This window comes from Rattus rattus, chromosome 5, assembly GCF_011064425.1.
Source record: "Rattus rattus isolate New Zealand chromosome 5, Rrattus_CSIRO_v1, whole genome shotgun sequence".
NCBI lineage: Eukaryota > Metazoa > Chordata > Mammalia > Rodentia > Muridae > Rattus > Rattus rattus.
Window position 1 is genome coordinate 49652239 of NC_046158.1, and position 18817 is coordinate 49671055.

General features: G+C 42.4%; 1 protein-coding gene across 1 annotated transcript in view; it reads left to right on the forward strand.

Moving 5' to 3' along the window:
* Map3k20 (mitogen-activated protein kinase kinase kinase 20) overlaps positions 1 to 18817 on the forward strand; it is a 159321-nt gene that overhangs the window by 54950 nt on the left and 85554 nt on the right. The window contains 1 exon segment of the mRNA XM_032903486.1: positions 11553 to 11640. Within this exon segment, the coding sequence (XP_032759377.1) occupies positions 11553 to 11640 (88 nt within the window).

The window sequence follows — 18817 nt, forward strand, 5'->3', positions numbered from 1 at the left end:
CATGACCATTGATTCTGCCTTAATTAGACACATGCATCTTGTGTGGCTTTCATTGCATGTCCCTGTGGCTTCTGGGGGTTAATGATATTTTCTCTGAGCTGAAAAAATGACTCAATCAGTAAAGTGCCTGTGAGCACCTGGGTCTGATTCTCAGACCCCACAAATAGGAGACTCCCAGCTCTGGTGGCACTTGTAATCTCAGCACTGGAGAGACAAAAACTGGTGAATCTCGCAGTCTTGCTGGCTGGCCAGCCTAGCCTGGTCTACTTGGTGAGCTCATGAGAGACCCTGTCTCAAAAGATGTAGATGTTGCCTGGGAAATAACGCCTAAGGTTATTACCATCTGGTTTTCGCTCCACATGTGCTTCTGCACACACACAGGGACACGAAGAGATAATTTAATTTGAGGCTGGGTCTCATGTAGCCTAGGCTGGCCCTGAACAAATCCACTATGTAGATGAGGAGAACCTTGAACTCTTGATCCTTCTGCCCCCACCCCTCAAGGTCTCACTGTCCCTGGCTTATCTTATGCTTTAATTGTTATGATTAGTGTTTCCATATCCTTAAACATTCATCATTTCATGATGAATAAGAGCTCATATTCACAACTGGAAAAATAACTCAAAGATACATTTCTTGTTGACTTTGAATGCATAATATAGTACTTAATTTAGGGACCCATTTGGTCAAACCATTGCAACAGAAACCTCACTCAGGAGCACATAGAGAAGATACTGCGTGCCTTGGTTAAGTTTCTATTACTGTAATAAAACACTGTGACTAAAAACAGTTTGAGAAAGGAAGGGTTTATTTCATATTACAGTCCATTGAGTCGGGGTGGAAACCCTGAGGCGGGTGCTAATGTATAGACCAACACTGCTTATTGGCTTGCTCCTCCTCACTTGCCAAGTTTGCTTTCTCATATACACTCCAGGACTACCTGCCAGAGATGACACTAGGCCAGTTTGACGGGGACATATTCTTATTAGAGGTTACCACTTCTCAGATGACCGTAGCTTGTATCAAGTTCACAAAATATCAGCCAACTTGACACACAGACACATTCCTTTCTCATTTGTCTCCATGACGCGATATTGACATCACACTATAAAACACAACCTAACTTTTAACATATGTCTTTACATTTTAAATACTTTAAAAGTTTAGTTCTTATCTTTTTAATAACCAAAAATCTCTCCAAAAATCTAAAGTGTCTTAACTAGGCTCATGTAGAACCAAGAACAAGTCACATACTTCTTGTTTCAAAGAAAAGGGAGAACCAGAGCACAGTTACAATCAGAGAGAGGCAAAAATCAATCCCAGTGGTGTAAATCCTCAGTGTCTTGCATCTGGGACTCCCTCACAATCCTCTGGGCTCCAAAGCACTTGGACAGCTCCATCTCTTTGGGTCTGCCATCTGCAGCAAGCACGACTTGCCTCCTAGGTTCCACTGGAAAGCTCCACTCTACACTGCCCTTGGTGGTCACCCCTAGTCTTGGCATCTCCAGTGTGCAGGAGGCTCTTCGAGGTTTATTTCATCATTGGCTCCCTGGTCTCTTCAGGGACTCTAGTCCTGCCTCATGGTTCTGTGACCTTGTTTTTCCATCAATTTGTAGTTCTAGCTGATGTTCTGTATGTCTGAGTTCAGGTCTATACATTTTTGGAAGGTTTCTCTGCTCACTGTTGCTAGCAGCTAACATTAAGGAGAAGGCATACCTATGTGAAGTTCACATGAGAGTTTGGTGGTGTTGTTTCAAGTTGACAGTGGCTTTCTTATCTCCCACAGAAAGAATGAAGTTGTGATTTTAAAGATAGCAAGATGACAAAGACAATGTATTATTGATGCAATTTAAGTTTAGCTCAAAACCTTTCCAACTCCAGAGCCTACTAGGCTGCAGTCCAGTGGCACCAAGTCCTGGCTGCATAGCAGACTCACCTGGCGAGCCTCCAAGATGCTCCGACCATTACCAAATATATCAGACTAAAGTCAGAATACTAGTGTGAAGAGACCTTAGGTCATTCACTCTGTCCTTCTCACCTAAGCACCAGAGCCATAATGAGAATGTATGCCTCTCGATTCTCGCTCTGCAGTGCTTTTCATCCCCAGACTCAGCAAATGAGCTAGAGATTTAGTATGAGCCAAGACCTTGGTATGTGTGGAACCACAGGGGAGTTTGTTTACTCGCTTTGATGTAGAAATGTATGGGCCCAGCATCTATGTGATTCTCAGAGTCTGTACTCGTGTTTTATAGCTCTGAGGCCAGACGTCTGGTCGAATCTCGGTCTCCTTGTGCAGGTTGTTTATCTCTTTGTTCCTTATTTTCTTTGTGATAAATTGAAGATAATGATACTTAAGTCATGGATCAAACAAGTTAATGCAAGCAGAATGGCTTGATCATGCTCATACGTAGGGAATGTTCCACACATGATAGCTACTGTAACGTATGGATAAGCATACACTCAGCTTACAACTTCCGAAACTCAGTAGTTAACCACATTTGTGGATTGTAGAAGGATTTTAGTAATGAAACTGTAACTGGGTTCATGTGGGACAAATGCCATAGCATCTCTTTCTGTAGGCTCTTAGCAGAATCTATATTCTCCTGCATCCCAGCCAACCATCTTCCTGGGCTCATGTTGAACCTTTAAAACTTAGCTCAGTGCAGTCACTTCTGTATATCTTCCTAAATGTCTCGGGAAGGTTAGAATGTTGCATCAGTAGTTCTCAGGTTATATTCCCACAGCCGTCCCTGTGTCTTGGGAGCCAGATGCAGTCAAGAAGCAGAAATACAGATGATTTTGATCCATGGATGCATGATAAAAACACACCCAGGAGGCTCAGTATGCTTTGTAGACGTCAGCAACGAGCTTCTGTTTAACCTTCCCAGCAACCAACTTGGGAAGTGTGGCACAATGTTTGTTAAAGTAGCCACTGAAACAATGAGATTAAAAACAAACAAATTATTCAAGATATCCACAAATACTCTTTCTCCTTAGATCATTAGGCTAAAGTTATAACTTTACCTATGATCCAATTAAAGAATGCCCACTGTATGAATCAAGCTTCCCTGATAGTGGAGTTGACCTAAGGGAGCTGTAGGTGAGGTCTAGGGAGGAAAAGGTTCAAAGCTACCTAATCTCCTTTATCCTTAAGGTTCTTATTTCACTTAATGTCTAAAGCTAGCATATAAAATAATAGGTTTTATCATGACCCCTCCATACGTGACTTATTGCAGTATGCTCACATCCATCCTTTCTTTCTCCCTTTCTTAATCCCTTTCTCCCTAATCACCTTCTGCTTTCTCAGATATGTGCTCTCTGTACATCTATATGTTATATAGTCTATATGGCATATACGTCTATACTCTGCGTATGAGAGAACGTAACACATTTGTCTTTCTTCCCCATTATCCTCTTTTGTCCCTCTCTTCTTCTGTTCTCCATACTTTCCTCCATACACACACACACACACACACACACACACACACACACACACACACACACACTTTACACACACACACTTTTCTATTTCATATTATATACTTTTAAAAATCTAGATTCCGCATATAAAACTGTGAACATGTATGCTGCAAGCTGAGTCCAGGGAGCTATCCACCTTGTTGGCTTTTGTATTTCATTTGTTTTGAGACAGGATCTCTCACTAGGGACTGTTTGGTCACCAACGAGGCTAGCCAGGCTAGCCAGTGAACCCAAGGAATCCACCTTTCTGCCTCCTGAGTGCCTGCATGATAAGTACACCACCACACCCAGCTCTTTTCATGGCTTCCAGAGACCAAACTCAAGTTCTGCTGCTACAAACACTTGACGGAGTAAGCTCTCCCCACCCAGTATCCATTCACCTCTTCTAAAAAATGTTTGTTTTTATGTGTATGTGTGTTTGCCTGCAGTATGTATGCGTGCTACAAACCCGGTGCTCACAGAGGCCGGAGAAGGATCTCACGTGCCCAGGAACTAGAGTTACAGGTGGTTATGAGTCGCCATGTGAATAGTGGGACTGGAACCCAGCAAGCACTCATAACTGCTGAGCCATCTCTCCCCTACCCCCTTCCCCTCATGATAGGCGTCCACATTACATGTCTTAGCCCTGTGAGCAGTGCCACAGTGAACATGGACATGCAAGTATCTCTGGTGTGTTGGCTTGGATTCCCTTGGATTCCGTCTCTGGAGATACACAGCATATCCTGAGTGATCCGACTGTTCTAATTTTATCCTCCAGGCTGACTTCCATAGCACCTGAACTAGTTTATATCCCCCCGCAGCAGTGTGTAAGAGTTTCTTCTCCTGTAACTTCTCAAGCATTTCTTGGTGATTGGTTTCCTTAATGATAGATGTTCTGACTGACGTGAGGTGGAGTCTCAATATACGTCTGATAGTCATTTCTCTGCTGGCTAAGGATGTTGAGCGTTCCCCATACATTTTCTTGTCCTTTGTCGTCTTCTCGAATCTGTATAAATGTACATGGATGTGGAAGCCAGAAGTTGGCACTGAGCGTCTTCCTCAATGACTTCTTGAATTTAATTTTTAGGTTATGGCTCACTAAACCCGGAGCTCGCCAGCTGGTCTAAACTGCAGGCGAGCCCCAGAGCTCTTCTGTCTCTTTTCCCGAACCTCTCTATGCTGGCTCTGTCATCTAGGCCGTGAAGATCCAAACTCAAGTCCTCAGCTTTGCCTCAACGGCACTTTACCCCGGAGCCGTCTCCCCAGCTCCCGAGTTTCCTCTTTTGAGAACGGTTCGGTCCATTTGCCCACTGATGGATTGAATGATTGGATGATTTAGGAAATTTCCTTGATGTTTAAGTTTTTGAGTTCTTACAATATTCTAGATATTAATCTGGTGTCGGCCAGTTGGCAGAAGTTTCCTCCTACTCTGTTGATTGCCTCTTCACTGCATTAACTGCTCTGTGCTGTTCAGAAGCCCCTGTATCTCACAGATTCCTTTCTGCCAGTCCTCGCCATTATTCCCTGAGCCATTGAAGTCCCTTTCTGAAAGGCTTTGCCTGTACCTATGTCTTGAAATGTTTTCTTCTACAAGCTGTAAAGTTTCGGGCTTTGATCCATTTTTTTTTTTTTTTTTTGTATATATGTTGATGGTGAGAGATGGGGGATGGGGCGTCTGATGTCATTCTTCTGTTTGTGGAAACCCAGGTTCCCCAGATTGTTGAGGTTGTCTCTCCTCCAATGAGTGTCTTTGTCGCCTTTATAGGAAGCGAGGTGACTATCGTGGGATCGTGGATTTCTGGGTCCTCTATTGGTGTGCGTCTGTCTGTTGGTCCTATGCTGTTCTATATAGCTCTTTAAACACTGTAATAACAGATTAGATGTGTAGGATTTGGTGCTGTTGTTTTCCAGTCAAACATGCTTTCGCCTTCAGATTCTGAGTATGATACTAGAACATCCAAAGAGTAAAATCGCTATTAATTCAGCTGAAATATCCAGTATTCAGGATACTGTCTAATTGGAGTGTAAAAGATGTTAAGGGACTTCTCAGACTATTTTAAAATTAAATTTGCCTAAACTCTTCTAAGTGATTTTGCGGATTTCCATAATAAATGTGGCAAACATTTCTCTTACAGGATGTAAATAATCAAACGCTGTTGCACTGTGGAGTAATATTATAAAGCACTCAGCTAATCAGATTGTGAAGTTGCTCAAAATGCCTACCATGTAATTTTTGCATAGAGAGAGGCTGCCTCATGCTGTGCAATTAACGGGTTTTATTAGCCATAAATTTAGTTGTTGCTGGCTGGCCTTATGCCCCAGCGCCTAGGGAGAATTAGATCTTGCTTTCTGACCTGATATTACACAGTCAAATGTCAAGAAGGTGTGAGTATGTTGCAGTGGAGACAATGACCCAGCCTCTGAGAGCTTCCTTACATTTTTTGTAGCTAGGAGGGCTCTGGAATTTTCCTTGTAATGTCTGGGTGTTGTATAAACTCATATTCCTTTCTGTTCTCAAATTGGGTTTGTAGGTAGAGCACAATGATTTGCTGATTGTAAGTGTGGCTCTGAGATCACATGACTTGTGTTAAAAGCCTGGTTTCGCCATTCACTGTGTCCTTGATGAGTTTTAAATTGTCTCCTTGCTTAGGTTTCTTCCCCGTAGAAAGCGTGATACTCGAGATTAGTCCTTGGTTTGTTGTGAAAAAATGAGAAACCTAGTCTACTTCATAATAGACACCCAATCGAAAAATGTTAGCCTTTGATATGGGGGACTCTGGAAATTTATACCTGTTTGAGCAAGGCAGTTCTTAATAAATATTTTATATTAATAAATGTGTAAATATTTTATTCATTTAGGTTTGTGGTTTGTTTGTTTTGAGACAGGGTCTCATGTAGTCTAGGCTGACCTTGAACTGCCTGTGTAGCTCAGGATCACAGACGTGCAACACCAAGCTAAAATAGACAGTCTTACTAGACATTCCTTAAAGAGATCAAGGACTAGAAATATGCACTAGAAGTGGGAGACCTGGGGTCAGATCTTATCACTAACAAGTGAACTAATAAGCCTGCCTAAGACCCAGTGTCTTAAATACAGTAAAGAACCTTCCTAATGAGAAAACATAAATGTTTTGGAAATGTGTTTAGGCAAAATCTTAAGTAAACATGGAAAAACAAATAAATGAAACTAAATCAGGTAACTCATGTCAGGGATCCTACTGCTGGTAGAGATGAATTAATTGGTCTGCAAGCATGGACTGACTGAGTACTAGAGACTAAGCCTTTATTTACCATGTAGAGCTTTGTCAGAACCAGACTCCCACTACAGAGGAGGCGGTCCTAATACACCATGTTTAGTGCATTGTGTAGTTCTTGAGAACCTCCTCCATGAGAAAATGTTATTAGTAATCCGTTCATTATCATCAGAAATTAACAGACATTATAACTAAAGGAACTGGGAGATGTATCCTCCCAAGTCATTTTCTAGGAAGAAAGCAAGACCCAAGGCTTTCTTTGGGAATAAACTTTTTTTTCAATAATTTAGCACAATGTGGCCAACTCTTTGATCAAGTTAAGTAACTTGTGATCAAAAGCCAGATTTTTACATGTACCTTTGATCATCCAAATTTGAACACAGGTTGTTTTAATATTTTATCTTCTCATGTTAACCAGTGACACCCAGCTGCAGGCACAAGGAATGTGAATCTCTTAGCACACTTGTGGCTTGAGACATTTCTTTACTCTCAGGCCTTCACACTGTTTGTTTCATTAAGTTCTTGCCACCCTCCTGTTCAGCCAGGTTTGTCTGGCCTCAGTCTGAGTCAAGCATGTACTAACAGAGGGCCCAGGCCCATCTCCAGATAATGAGTCAGCTGTAGGGCCCCACCCAGGAAAACCATTGAGCAAGGAGAGAGACTTCCCAATTCTGCTGACGCGGCTGCTGAGAGCCTCGTGTGACTTCGTGTCAGCTTTTCAGAAACATGAGGAGAATGACTTGTTTAGCTTTCCTTAGCATCTGTGACTCCTTTCCTAAAGAAAGAAAAAAGAAAGAGGAGCCTTTATGATGTTAAATCTCTTTAGGGTTCCTGTCATGGAGCCTGAATCTAGTTCATTTAGTCATCCTTATTTCCCTGAATACCTGGGGAGCCTCAGTGGAAAGAGAATCTATAGAATTGTAGCGCTCGCTGCTTGTCATGTGACTACTTGTGAATGGTTCTCATTAAGCCCAAAGTGACTCAGAAGTGTGACCTATGCCTGACACTCGGGTGATCAAATCCCCCTTCCTGCTTCGTAAGTCGTCCTTGTAACACAGGCTTCTCAAAGTCAAGGGACTAGATTTCCGTTTTACCATCATGTATGAATCACTTTTTTTTTAACAAAGGTTTGATTTTGGGGAAACACTCCAACTATGAATACGGTCATGCTTCTGGTCTGGGTCCATTCAGGCCCCTGGGAACTTGGCTCACACAATAATGGAGATGAAGAACTTCACTTCATTTGCCTTGGTGGTTAGACTGCAATAGTCAGGGAAGGGATTGGAAGGGAAGATCTGCCTACACCGGGCCTGAAGGAAGTAGGCAGCTGGCCTCATAGCTCTCTCCACGCTGCTGTAGTAGTAACTTTAATGTCTGATGTTCTTGCCTCCCCAGTCTCCCACCAAGGGCAACAGTTGTGGGTTATATGGTCATGAGGTGAGTGGGACTCTGTACTGAGAGTTCAGGGCTTCTGTACAAGCTTCTCTCTGGTGGAGGGCCCGGTGCGTCGTGGTGCACACATACAGTGCTGACCAAGTGTAGGAGGGCAGCCCGAGTGAAGAGGCCCCACTGCAGAGGGCTGGGGCTCCATCCTTGTGCATGGGAGAGGAGCAACAGCTGCAGCCAATGAAAAACAGCATGTGGCTCACCTGCAGAAGGGTTTCTGGACATAGGGACAGTGTAGAGGACAGAGAACAAGGGTGGAAGGCTTAACGCTGAGTAAGCATCTTTTTATGACTTTTTCTTAATTTTTGAAAACACAATGTAATTTCATTTCCCCCTTTCCTTTCCTCCAATCTTTCCTGCATGCCTCTCTCAGCTCTCCTTCAAATTCATGGCCTTTTCCCATTACTGGTTATTACATGCATATATGTAGATACATATCTGTTCCTAAGTGTAGCCTGTTCAGTCCATATAATGTTACTTATATGTATGTTTTAGGGGCTGACCATTTGACACTGGATGACCAATTGATGTGCCCTTCCCTGGCCATCTCTCCTGCTTCCTCAGTTGCCGATAGTTCTTTGTGTAGGGTTGGGCCTTGTGGTCATTTCCCCACCCACTTTGGCATGTCTGTTGTCCTTGTTTAGCTCATGTTCAGACAGTCATGTCGGTGAGACTTGATGGTGTAGCTTCTGACGTTACTAGAAGGCACAATCTTTTAGCAAACTCCTTGAACCTCTGGTTCTTAGTCTTTCTGCCCCGTCTCTTGCAATGTTCCTCGAGCCTTAGATTTGAAGTGTTTTGAAGATGTATCCATTGGGACTGGGCTCCACAACTCTGCATTTGAATTGGTTGTGCTTTTCTATAGCAGTCTCTGTCTGTTACAAAGCTTCCCTTTATAACCAAGCTATAATTTATAGAAGTGCAAGAAAACAGGGAGATAGTGCAGTTGGTTCTTAACCTGTGGGTTATGGCCCATTTAAGGTCATATTGTATATCAGATACAATCTTGTATATCAGATACTTACAATATGTTTTATAAAAGTGGCAAAATTACAATTTAAAAAAAAAAAACCACTGGTGTTTAAAGATCCTCCAACCATGAAGTCACTGCTATGACATCACTACCATGACGTCACTAGCACTGAGTAGCTAGGTTTCCGATAGAAGAACCTGAAAGGTTCACTGCAAGACACAAGGCAAAGAATGACAAGTGAGCCAAGACTCCAACAAAACCAAAGACTCTGGTTTGTCTTGGACAGTGACGGAGTTGAAACACCGCCATCAAATCCTCTCTCTCAAGAGTGTAAGACAACAGTGAGTCTAGAACAAATTTCAAGCCTGACCCCTGAGTGGTTAGGCAGTCATTCTTTTGAAATCTATCCCAAGTTACCCTTTGAGGGAGCTCAGGAAAGAGCAGAGATTGGCTACTCAAGCAAGCCCAAACCGTCTTGTATTTTATTTTATTCTTGCCTGTATTAACTCTGTACCAACTCCCAAACCTCTCTGTCCCCCCTAGTTACTAGTCGCAGAATGGGTTTTTAGTGAAATAGCAACTCCTGCTGTGTGGGAACAAGTGTGTCACAAAACCCACACTAATTCACAACGTGCAGGTTCCACCAGGGCCTTTTCTGACTTTTTTTTTGTATCCCCTTTCTGGGCTGGTAAATAAAAATGCATTTTCTGGTTTCCAGTAGTATGCTGTAAACTTGAAATATTAAACCTTTCTATATTAACTTATTCCTCCTTACATTTTAAATTTCTTGATTAACCATAGTGTCTCCATAAAGTAGTAAGACTTTAATATGTGTGATTTCTACAACAATGTCATAGTTAGTTCTGGGATGTTAACCAGAGCTAGCTCTTCAGTCCCAGCTACCAGAACCACAGAATCCCAATTCAAAATAACAAATGCCCCCAATAAAAGCCTTTAAACTTTCCTTTGAGACTTCACAGTCCAGGCCCCCATCCTCCACATTGCCCTCAACACGCCCATCTCTCAAACTCCCACACAACAGCTCACAAAGCATTGAGCACTCAATGGCTGCCCTGCACAAAGCTGCAGAGTCCCTCCACATACCAACATGCCAACAACAGCAACAACAACAGCAACAACACAAAAACCATGGTCAGGTCTGTCACGGGGGTAACCCACAATCCTGGTACCAATTTATGTCATATTTAGCGCCACTATTGCGGTGATGAAGCACCATGACCAAAACAGCTTGATGAGGAAAGGGTTTATTTTGGCTTACACTTCCAGACCATAGTCCATCACTGAGAGAAGTCAAGGCAGGAACTCACACAGGGCACAAACCCGGAAGCAGGGGCCGATGCAGAAGCCGTGGAGGGGTGCTGCATGCTGGCCTGCTTTCTATGTTTGCTCAGCCTGCTTGCTTATAGAACCCAAGACCACCAGCCCACAATGGGTGGGGCCTTCCCCATCAATTAAGAAGATGTCCTACAGCTGGACCTCATGGAAACAACTTTTTTTCAGTTGAAGTTCCTTCCTTTCAGATAACTGTAGCTTGTCCCAAGTTGACATAAAACTATCCAGCACACACAATATTCTTTTTTAACTATTAACAAATATTCATCATGGCATTTTTTAATCTTAAAAGTTAAATTATATATATATATATATAACTTTTTTATTCTTGGAAAGCTTTCTAGTATTAATCTATTTCAAACTGTAGCAATACATCAGGAATCTGTGTTCCCACGGAAGGGCAGCAATAATGTATTTCTAATTACTTATTGGAAAATCACTATAAAGGGGATGACATAAATAAATAAGCAAATCTATTCCATCAGTGCAGCAGTTCTCAACCTGTGGGTCATGACCCCTTTGGAGGTTACACATCAGATATCCTGCATATCAGTTATCTATATTATGATTCATAACAGTAGCAATATTACAGTTATGAAGTAGCAACAAAATAATTCAAAATAACTCCACTACATGAAGAACTGTCGCAGCGTTAGGAAGGTTGAGAACCACTTTCTTAGTGCTTGAATAGCTCTAGCTTAATTTTCACTCTCAACTGATAAAAGCCCAGGCCTTCTGCACCCCTGACCACGAAGAGATATTATACAGGAAAAATTATATTTAGCTACTAGAAAAAGGTCTTTCACTGAAAATAAATATACTGTCTGCATCTTTGTCTGCCGCCATCATTCCATCATCACGTGGGCTTGCTGGTTTCTGTGACTCTTGTTGCCATTGCCTTCCTGGGAAGTTTTAGACTTTGGGGCATGGTCTGCAGACATCTTGTCCACACCTCTTGCTTGTTGAGTGCCTATATGTCTCTGTAAACATTAGAGGAGGGAAAGGGACTCTGAAGCCTACCCAGGAAGACTCACCATCTCACACATTTGCATTTGATTTTTGTGCAGGCAGAAATCCTGAGTGTTCTCAGTCACAGGAACATCATCCAGTTTTACGGAGTGATTCTGGAACCTCCCAACTATGGCATTGTCACAGGTAGGAGCTCACTGTCGTCTTCCTCCCCAGTTGCCTGGCTTCCTTCCGAAGCAAAAATGCTTACTATTCGGTTCTCTTGTGGGTTCTGTGCTGCTGTCAGACGTCACTTTTGTTGCCATAAAGCATTAATAAAACTGATTATATCAATATAATTAAGAATGGTGTTCCACCTCTACCCATGTTTAATTGTGGCTAATTATACCTGTGTGGATGCTGTTCAAATGCACCTGCAGCTGCATTACCAGTACGTAAGGTGCCGTTTAACTAAAATTCCATTTAATTAGTTGAAGTGAGAGATGTTTTTTGTAACTCTGTGACCTTTCGTAAATTAAGATTTCTTGAGATGTTCATGTTGTAATTCTTACAGTCCGTTCTCCTCCCCTTAGAGCCCTTTATTCAGGTCTCTGATGTGACGGCAGTATTTTTCAGATCTGGTCATCTGCACTAGTAACGACCTTGAGCTAAATTATCACGTAATTTTGAGCAGGGATTTTTAGCTGACGGAAATACCCTTTCTGAAAATGAAAATGAACATGGGGAAATTTCTGCCACAAGAAACTAAAAAGTCACAGATTTTAAAACACTTTACACTTAGATTTGTGCATCCTAGTGGGAAATATTAGGCCCATGGCCTCTCTGTAACGCTGGATTTTACAGGGAACAGCTCTGGTCAGGTCCTTTATTGTGGCAACTCTTTGACTCCAAAGAAAACCAAGTAAGAAAACCTTCAGGGATTTGCCCTCTTTTCCTGCACTGTAATGTCAGGGTCTGGGATTGTGTTTAGAGAAAAAAACAAAACAAAAAAAACACGCATAATAGAAAGAACTGTGCTGGGTGCTCATAAATTTCTTATATTAAAATAAAAACCTGCAAAGTAAACAAACTAATTTTATTTCGTAAGACAGAAACTGAAACTCTAGGTCAAGTCTACCTTTGCTGCGTGGTCACCCCACAGGCAGCAGACCCGGAGTGGCTTAGACCCCTCTCGTGGCTCTTCTCCAGAAGCTCCTCATGCCCGTGAGCCAGGTTTGGAAGGGTCGCTGGTTCTTCACAGGCTCAGGTTGCTTTGATGTCCATCCTTTAGTAGTTTGATGTACTCTGCTCTCATGTGGCATTTTTTATGTCCTTATTAGGTGGAGGGATTTGTGTCCCCAGCCTGCAGTCTTTGCTCAGTGCGGAAACGGGTGCTTAGCAATGTTTATCTTGAACGTGTGAGCCGTACACTGTGCAGACCCCAGCACAGGCTCTGCTGTTATGGGTGAACCATGCCACACCATTGCTGTCATGTTTCTAATTCAACATGGAGAGGAAAGGGTTTGCTTTACCTTGAAGATTAGAGTCCAGCATGCAGAGAAGTCAGGGAAGGAACATGGCAGCAGGAACTGAAGCAGAGGCCATGGAAGGGTGCCATTTGATTTCCTTCTCATTGCTTTCTCAGTTTGCTTTCTTATGCACCCTATGACAACCTGCCTAGGAGTGGCACTGCCCTAGCTATGGGCTGAGCCTGCCCACATCCATCTTTAAGGAAACACCCTACAGACTTGCCTACATGTGGGATGATTGGGACGTTTCCTCAACTGAGATTCCTAGATAATTCTAGGTTATGAGAAAACAAAAAACAAACACCCCAACTAGCACAAGGTTCCTTGGGGGAGTTTTTTCAGTTTCCTGAGGTAGGGATAGAGAAGAGATGTGAATTCCTTTCCAGGAAGTGTGGTAAGCTAGCACAGCAGTCTGAGTCGCTGCTTCAGTTAGAGCCATCAGTCCTGAGGTGGTTTGATTTGATTTGCATGCTTATCTGATTGTCAGGCTTCGCTCCCTGTCTCCCTTCTGCAGGTGTTTCTCCTTATAATCGTATAACCTACTCAAATTCTTTGGTTAGAGATCTGTTCCCTTATGTGCTTATGTCTGAAAGACAGTAAGTAAGCAACCATTAACATCAAATACTTCTTTAAAATAAGTTTCAGAATCATGACATAATGGAAAATCATTAGCTTTCTTACTGAACCTGTGAGGTTGATTACTTAAGAGACTACTTAGCCAATTTTGTTGTTTGAAAGCATATCACCTTAATAATCTTTATGCCTAGAGATTTAGTTTCAGCTAAACATTTGTTCATTCGAGCCATTTAAGCCAATCTTCCACAGCATTAGGATGAAACCTACTCTGTGTGGGTACAGTACATGTACCCGCCATGCCTTGTTAGGGGCTAACTCATCAACCGTGTGAACCTCATGGTGTGTCAGATGTTGGAGACTCCAAGGGAAGAAGTTTGGATGGCTTAATTTCGTTCAGCTTGAGTTTTTTTGTTAATTGTGAAGGTTGTTAGAGCAGGCAACTGCTGTCTCTTATACTTGAAAGAATGATTTACCAGGGGGATAGAGAAGACAGGTACGGCAACACAAATTGGAAGGTAGGAGATCTTGTTCCAACTCTTCTGAAGCAGAGTTGGGTAATCACTGAGATTGCTTCTGAGCATCATCACCTGGTATGAATGAAGGAATCAGAGGGATGCGCTCTGGGAGTAAGTATATGTGCACACCCCTGCCTGTGGTATATCTGTGGTATATTTTCATCGTAGATTTACAGGACTGCTTCTGAGGAAATTATCTAAGGTTAACTGTCATTTTTTTCCCTTTAACATTTCCCTGGAAATCTGTAAAGTAATGGAATATCTAGAAGCTTAGATTCCAAGGTCAAAAGAAAAGATACGATAATGGGATTTTTTTTTTGTTGTTGTTGTTTTGTTTGTTCGTTTTTGTTTTGCATTTTTGGTCCTTGAAAACCTCTTTGTGTTTCCCTAAATCTAGAGTCACAGATGGTTGTGAGCTGCCGTGTGGCTGCTGGGAACTGAACTTGGGTCCTCTGGGAGAGCAGCCAGTACTCCTTACCACTGAGCCATCTCTCCAGTCCCTAACATATGTAAACCCCTGGGGCAGGGAAGCAGAGTGATTAGGTGTTAGGCCTCATGACTCCTTCATGGCAAAGCCACATCAGAGGAGCAGCCCACTGAAGAGCCTGGTAATCTAAGAGTGATGAAGGTGTCCGCCTTGGTCCCAGTGCTCCAGAGGAAACGTGATTTAGAATCCCAGAAGTATAGAGAATCGCATCTTTGGGCTCAGTGGCTGATTGCACTCTTGTTTATTATGTGTCCGTATCCCTTATCCTATGGCAGCAAGAGAATATACCCGTTCTACATGGCCCAAGTCTCACTCTGTTCAACCACAGAACACATTAATTATCCAAATGCATCTCCTTTCACTTGATCCTGATTTACTTCAATCACAGACACATCCAATTTGCATATTCTGATATTGGCTGGTCCTTCTTATTAGCCAGGTAAAGACAAATGTCACATTTTATAACAGGTTGCAGACATTTACCCAAATTCATTTGTTCTGCTGGTCATAATCTAAAATGATGGTATTTTATTATAAAGAAATGCCATGATAATTATATTTGTTTCAACAACAGTACACTGGCCTTCCACTGGCAAACATTTTTCATTCATGTATTTACCAACTAAGGAGAGAAAGAAAGAGATGGAAGGGAAGGGAGGGGTGATGGAAAGCAATACAATGTAACCTCTATTGACATAGTACCTACAGTTGTATTTGCTAGTGCGAGTGTCTAGGGCTGATTCTAAGTACAAATGCTCCTCGACCTACAATGGGCTCACATCTCAGTAGACTCACCATAAATTGTCAATATCCAGGACAAATGTGCAGTTAGTGCCCCTAACCTATTAACCATCATAGCTGAGCAACACAGTGCACTGTAGAATATGAGGGGTTCCCTTTGTGACCCCTGTGACTGAACGAAGGGCATAGTTTACTGGGGTTGCTGTTGTTTGGTATGGCAAGATAGTACAGAAACTGCCACGTTGCAGATGACCAGCAAGAAGGGACCATAACTCAGTGTATTTTCTAATGAGAGAGAGAGAGAGAGAGAGAGAGAGAGAGAGAGAGAGAGAGAGAGAGAGAGTATGTGTGTGTGTAAACACTGTTATTTTCTAGAAGAAACCTGAGCATCCACAGATTTAAGGCCTGGACGGGGAACTCAGTCCTCAGACCCCTAAGGATTCTAAGGGATGACTGTATATATTTGCATTTTCAGAGCCTGCTATCATCACCATAAAACTCAAAAAGAAAAAAAGAAATTTAGAAATCAAAGGACATATTTGCTTAATGTGTTAATGACTTTTAAAAGAATTAAAATGCTTTCTGCGCCAGTGTCACTCCTGTGAACATGGTGGACATTTCTAAAGCCCGCTGGACACTGTGGCAAACAGGAACCCTGCAGGGTGACACAGTATCAGAAGGGCAAGGATATTGTATGCCCAAGGAAAACTGCTAGGGCAGGGAACAGTGGCTACAGAGGTCAGACTAAGCCTACTTTCTGCAAAACGGCTAAAATTACGAAGACGGCTATGCTGAGACTTGAGTGTGTTAAGCAGAGAGAAGGCTGGCTACTGAGAAGTGTGAGCATTTTGAGCTAGGAGTCTTTAAAAAGAGAGAAGGGGTCACGTGATCCTTGTCTAAGCTGATTTTGTTATGAAGACAATAAAATCACGAGCTTTACGCTCTCTTGCACACAAAAGAACTAACACAAATGCTCAGTAAGCTACCTGCTAAGGAAATGTTAAGTGATTGACAGGCACAGAGCCATATGGTGAGTCTTCAGTTCCCAATGAGACACTCAAGAAGGCGGAAGAGGTCACCCCCTTGGCAGAGAGGTTAAGACTAGCTTTGCTACCCACAGATTTAAAGCTATTGGACGTGACCATGGATAAGCCAAAATGAAAGTCATGGATGCAGTAAGGGGAAACGGCTCACATCCATATGAGGGGCAATATGACCAATGTTGACTCTCATGTTCCATAATGGAAGCCAGGTGGCAATGAAAGGATATAACCTGCCTAAAGAAAAGACTGTATCAAGCCAAAGAAAAGGTCTTTTAATGGTGAAATAACTATAAAGATCTTCTTGGTCAGAGAAAGAGTGCACTTACAGCAGGTAGAATTGCTTTATAAGAAATAACAAAATTAATGCTTAGAACTGGCAAAAAGGCCTTCAGTATGAGCCTTTCTAAGAACACAAACAACAGTTGAAAGCAATATTAAAGAAAGTCCTTTGTGCTGACAGAAGATACTTGGGAATAAAAATTTAAGAAGAGAATTCACGGCTAGGAGAAATGGTAGAAATGTGACACAAATATTCTTCATATATATTTTCATTTCTCTTCCATAACATGTTTAAACACAATTTTACAGAGCAGTAAATGCTTCACTGAGATTTATACAGATGTATCATATTACAATCATAGTATAAGAGATCAGGGAGAAACAGTGGTAGTGGAGAAAAGTGTATAAAAGATTTTAAATTTCAGATTAGTAATGGGAAGTTCCTGGGCTATAAAATGTGTTTTATCATTCCTCAGGTCACCACGAAAAAGTCACTCAAGAAATTAAAAACACATTAATCAAAAGGTGATAGGACTCTATAATACCAGAGCACAGGAAGCTGAAGCACACCATTGTGGATCTGTGACCAGCTTGAATGTGTGGGAGACCCTATTTAAAGAAAAGCTCGACCGTGCTGTAGAGACAGCCTGGTGTGGCTCTTTAATCCCAGCACTCAAGAGGCTGGGCAGGTGGATCTCTGTGAATGTGAGGTCAGCCTGTGAGCGCGAGGCCAGCCAAGGACACATAGTGAAAGCCTGTATGAAAAGGACGTGCATACCAATCTTGCAAAGGATGAGTTCAGCTCCCAGCACCCATGCCAGACGGCTCATAACTGCCTGTAACTCCAGCTCCAGGACTGTACCTAACACCTCGGGCCTCTCAAGCATACCTGCCCACACAAACATACACACACAAACACAACTTAGAAAATAAATCTCTAAAGGAATCAAGGAAGTGACATAACATATTAGGATACAGTAAGTAAGGAGCATCTGACTGAGGGCAGGAGACAAAGAAAAGATGTCCGATGTCAACCCAATTGTGTCATCAAAACTAATTGATACTACTTAACGTGCGTTCTCCAACCGTGCAATATATTAGAAATGCGTGACCAAAGAACATGGTGAAAGGCAGCACTAAGTATCTGAAAATTAATGACATGCTTCCAAGTGCCTACTAGGGCCCAGAAGAAATCACAACGGACCCTTAAACGTTAGAACTAGAAGAAAATAAAATGTAAACATGGCAGAACTGTGGAGTGTAGCACTGAGCAGGGAGTGTGTCGTCTCCAGAAGCGGAAAGACCAAAGTGAGCCATGGGAAAGAAAAGGTGAGAGGTCAGAGAGTGCAGGAAAACAGATGGCAACAACCAGGAAAGCTCAGCGGAAGTCACTGAGACTCATGAATCTTCAGCCAGATCGACTAAGAGGAGAAAGGCATTGGCCGAGCCATGGATGGAGAGAAGCAAGCACTTTGATTCCTACGGGAATCAGAAGATGGTAGTGGGTGGCGTACGCCTCTGCGCTAGTAAGTTAGACTGTATGTATGCACTTGGCCTTCTAAAATGATACAGGGAGCTAAGCTGACTCGAGCTGGGCTTTTGTAATGACGTCGGCACTTCAACAACGACAGCAAAACTCACTTCAACAAAAGTCTGATTGTATGCATCAGAAAAACTTAAATTAAGTTTTTAGTTTTAGTTAAAATATTTCCACAGGGAAAAGACAATTATTTTACCTGGTGAATTCTGTGATTTGTCTATAGAAGAAATAATATCAACCCTTCTTTTCCATGCTCTTTCTGAAGACAGAGGTTAGAAGGCTGTAATAAGGCCAATATTATTTCTACCCCAAAACTACACAAAGCCATGACTGGGGAACTACCAGTCAGTTTCCTTCATACATGCAATATAAACTCTGTAACCATAGCAGCATGAAGGATCCAGTCACATATTAATATAGTGTATTCCATGACGGGGCTACCTAAGTAAGATCTGAAACTCCAACAACAGGAAACACTGCAAGGGAGATGAGGGAAATCTCACTGCCTGCACCCTTGGATGAAGAGTTTTAAGAAATGAACAACTGCTGAGGGAGGGAAACTTGGTCTTCCCCAGGGACGAGTCCATTGATCGGTTAGCTAGTCAGAGTGACCAGCACTGCCACACACGTAGGCAACACTGACGGCTTAGCAGATTGCATTTCTATGTTTATTC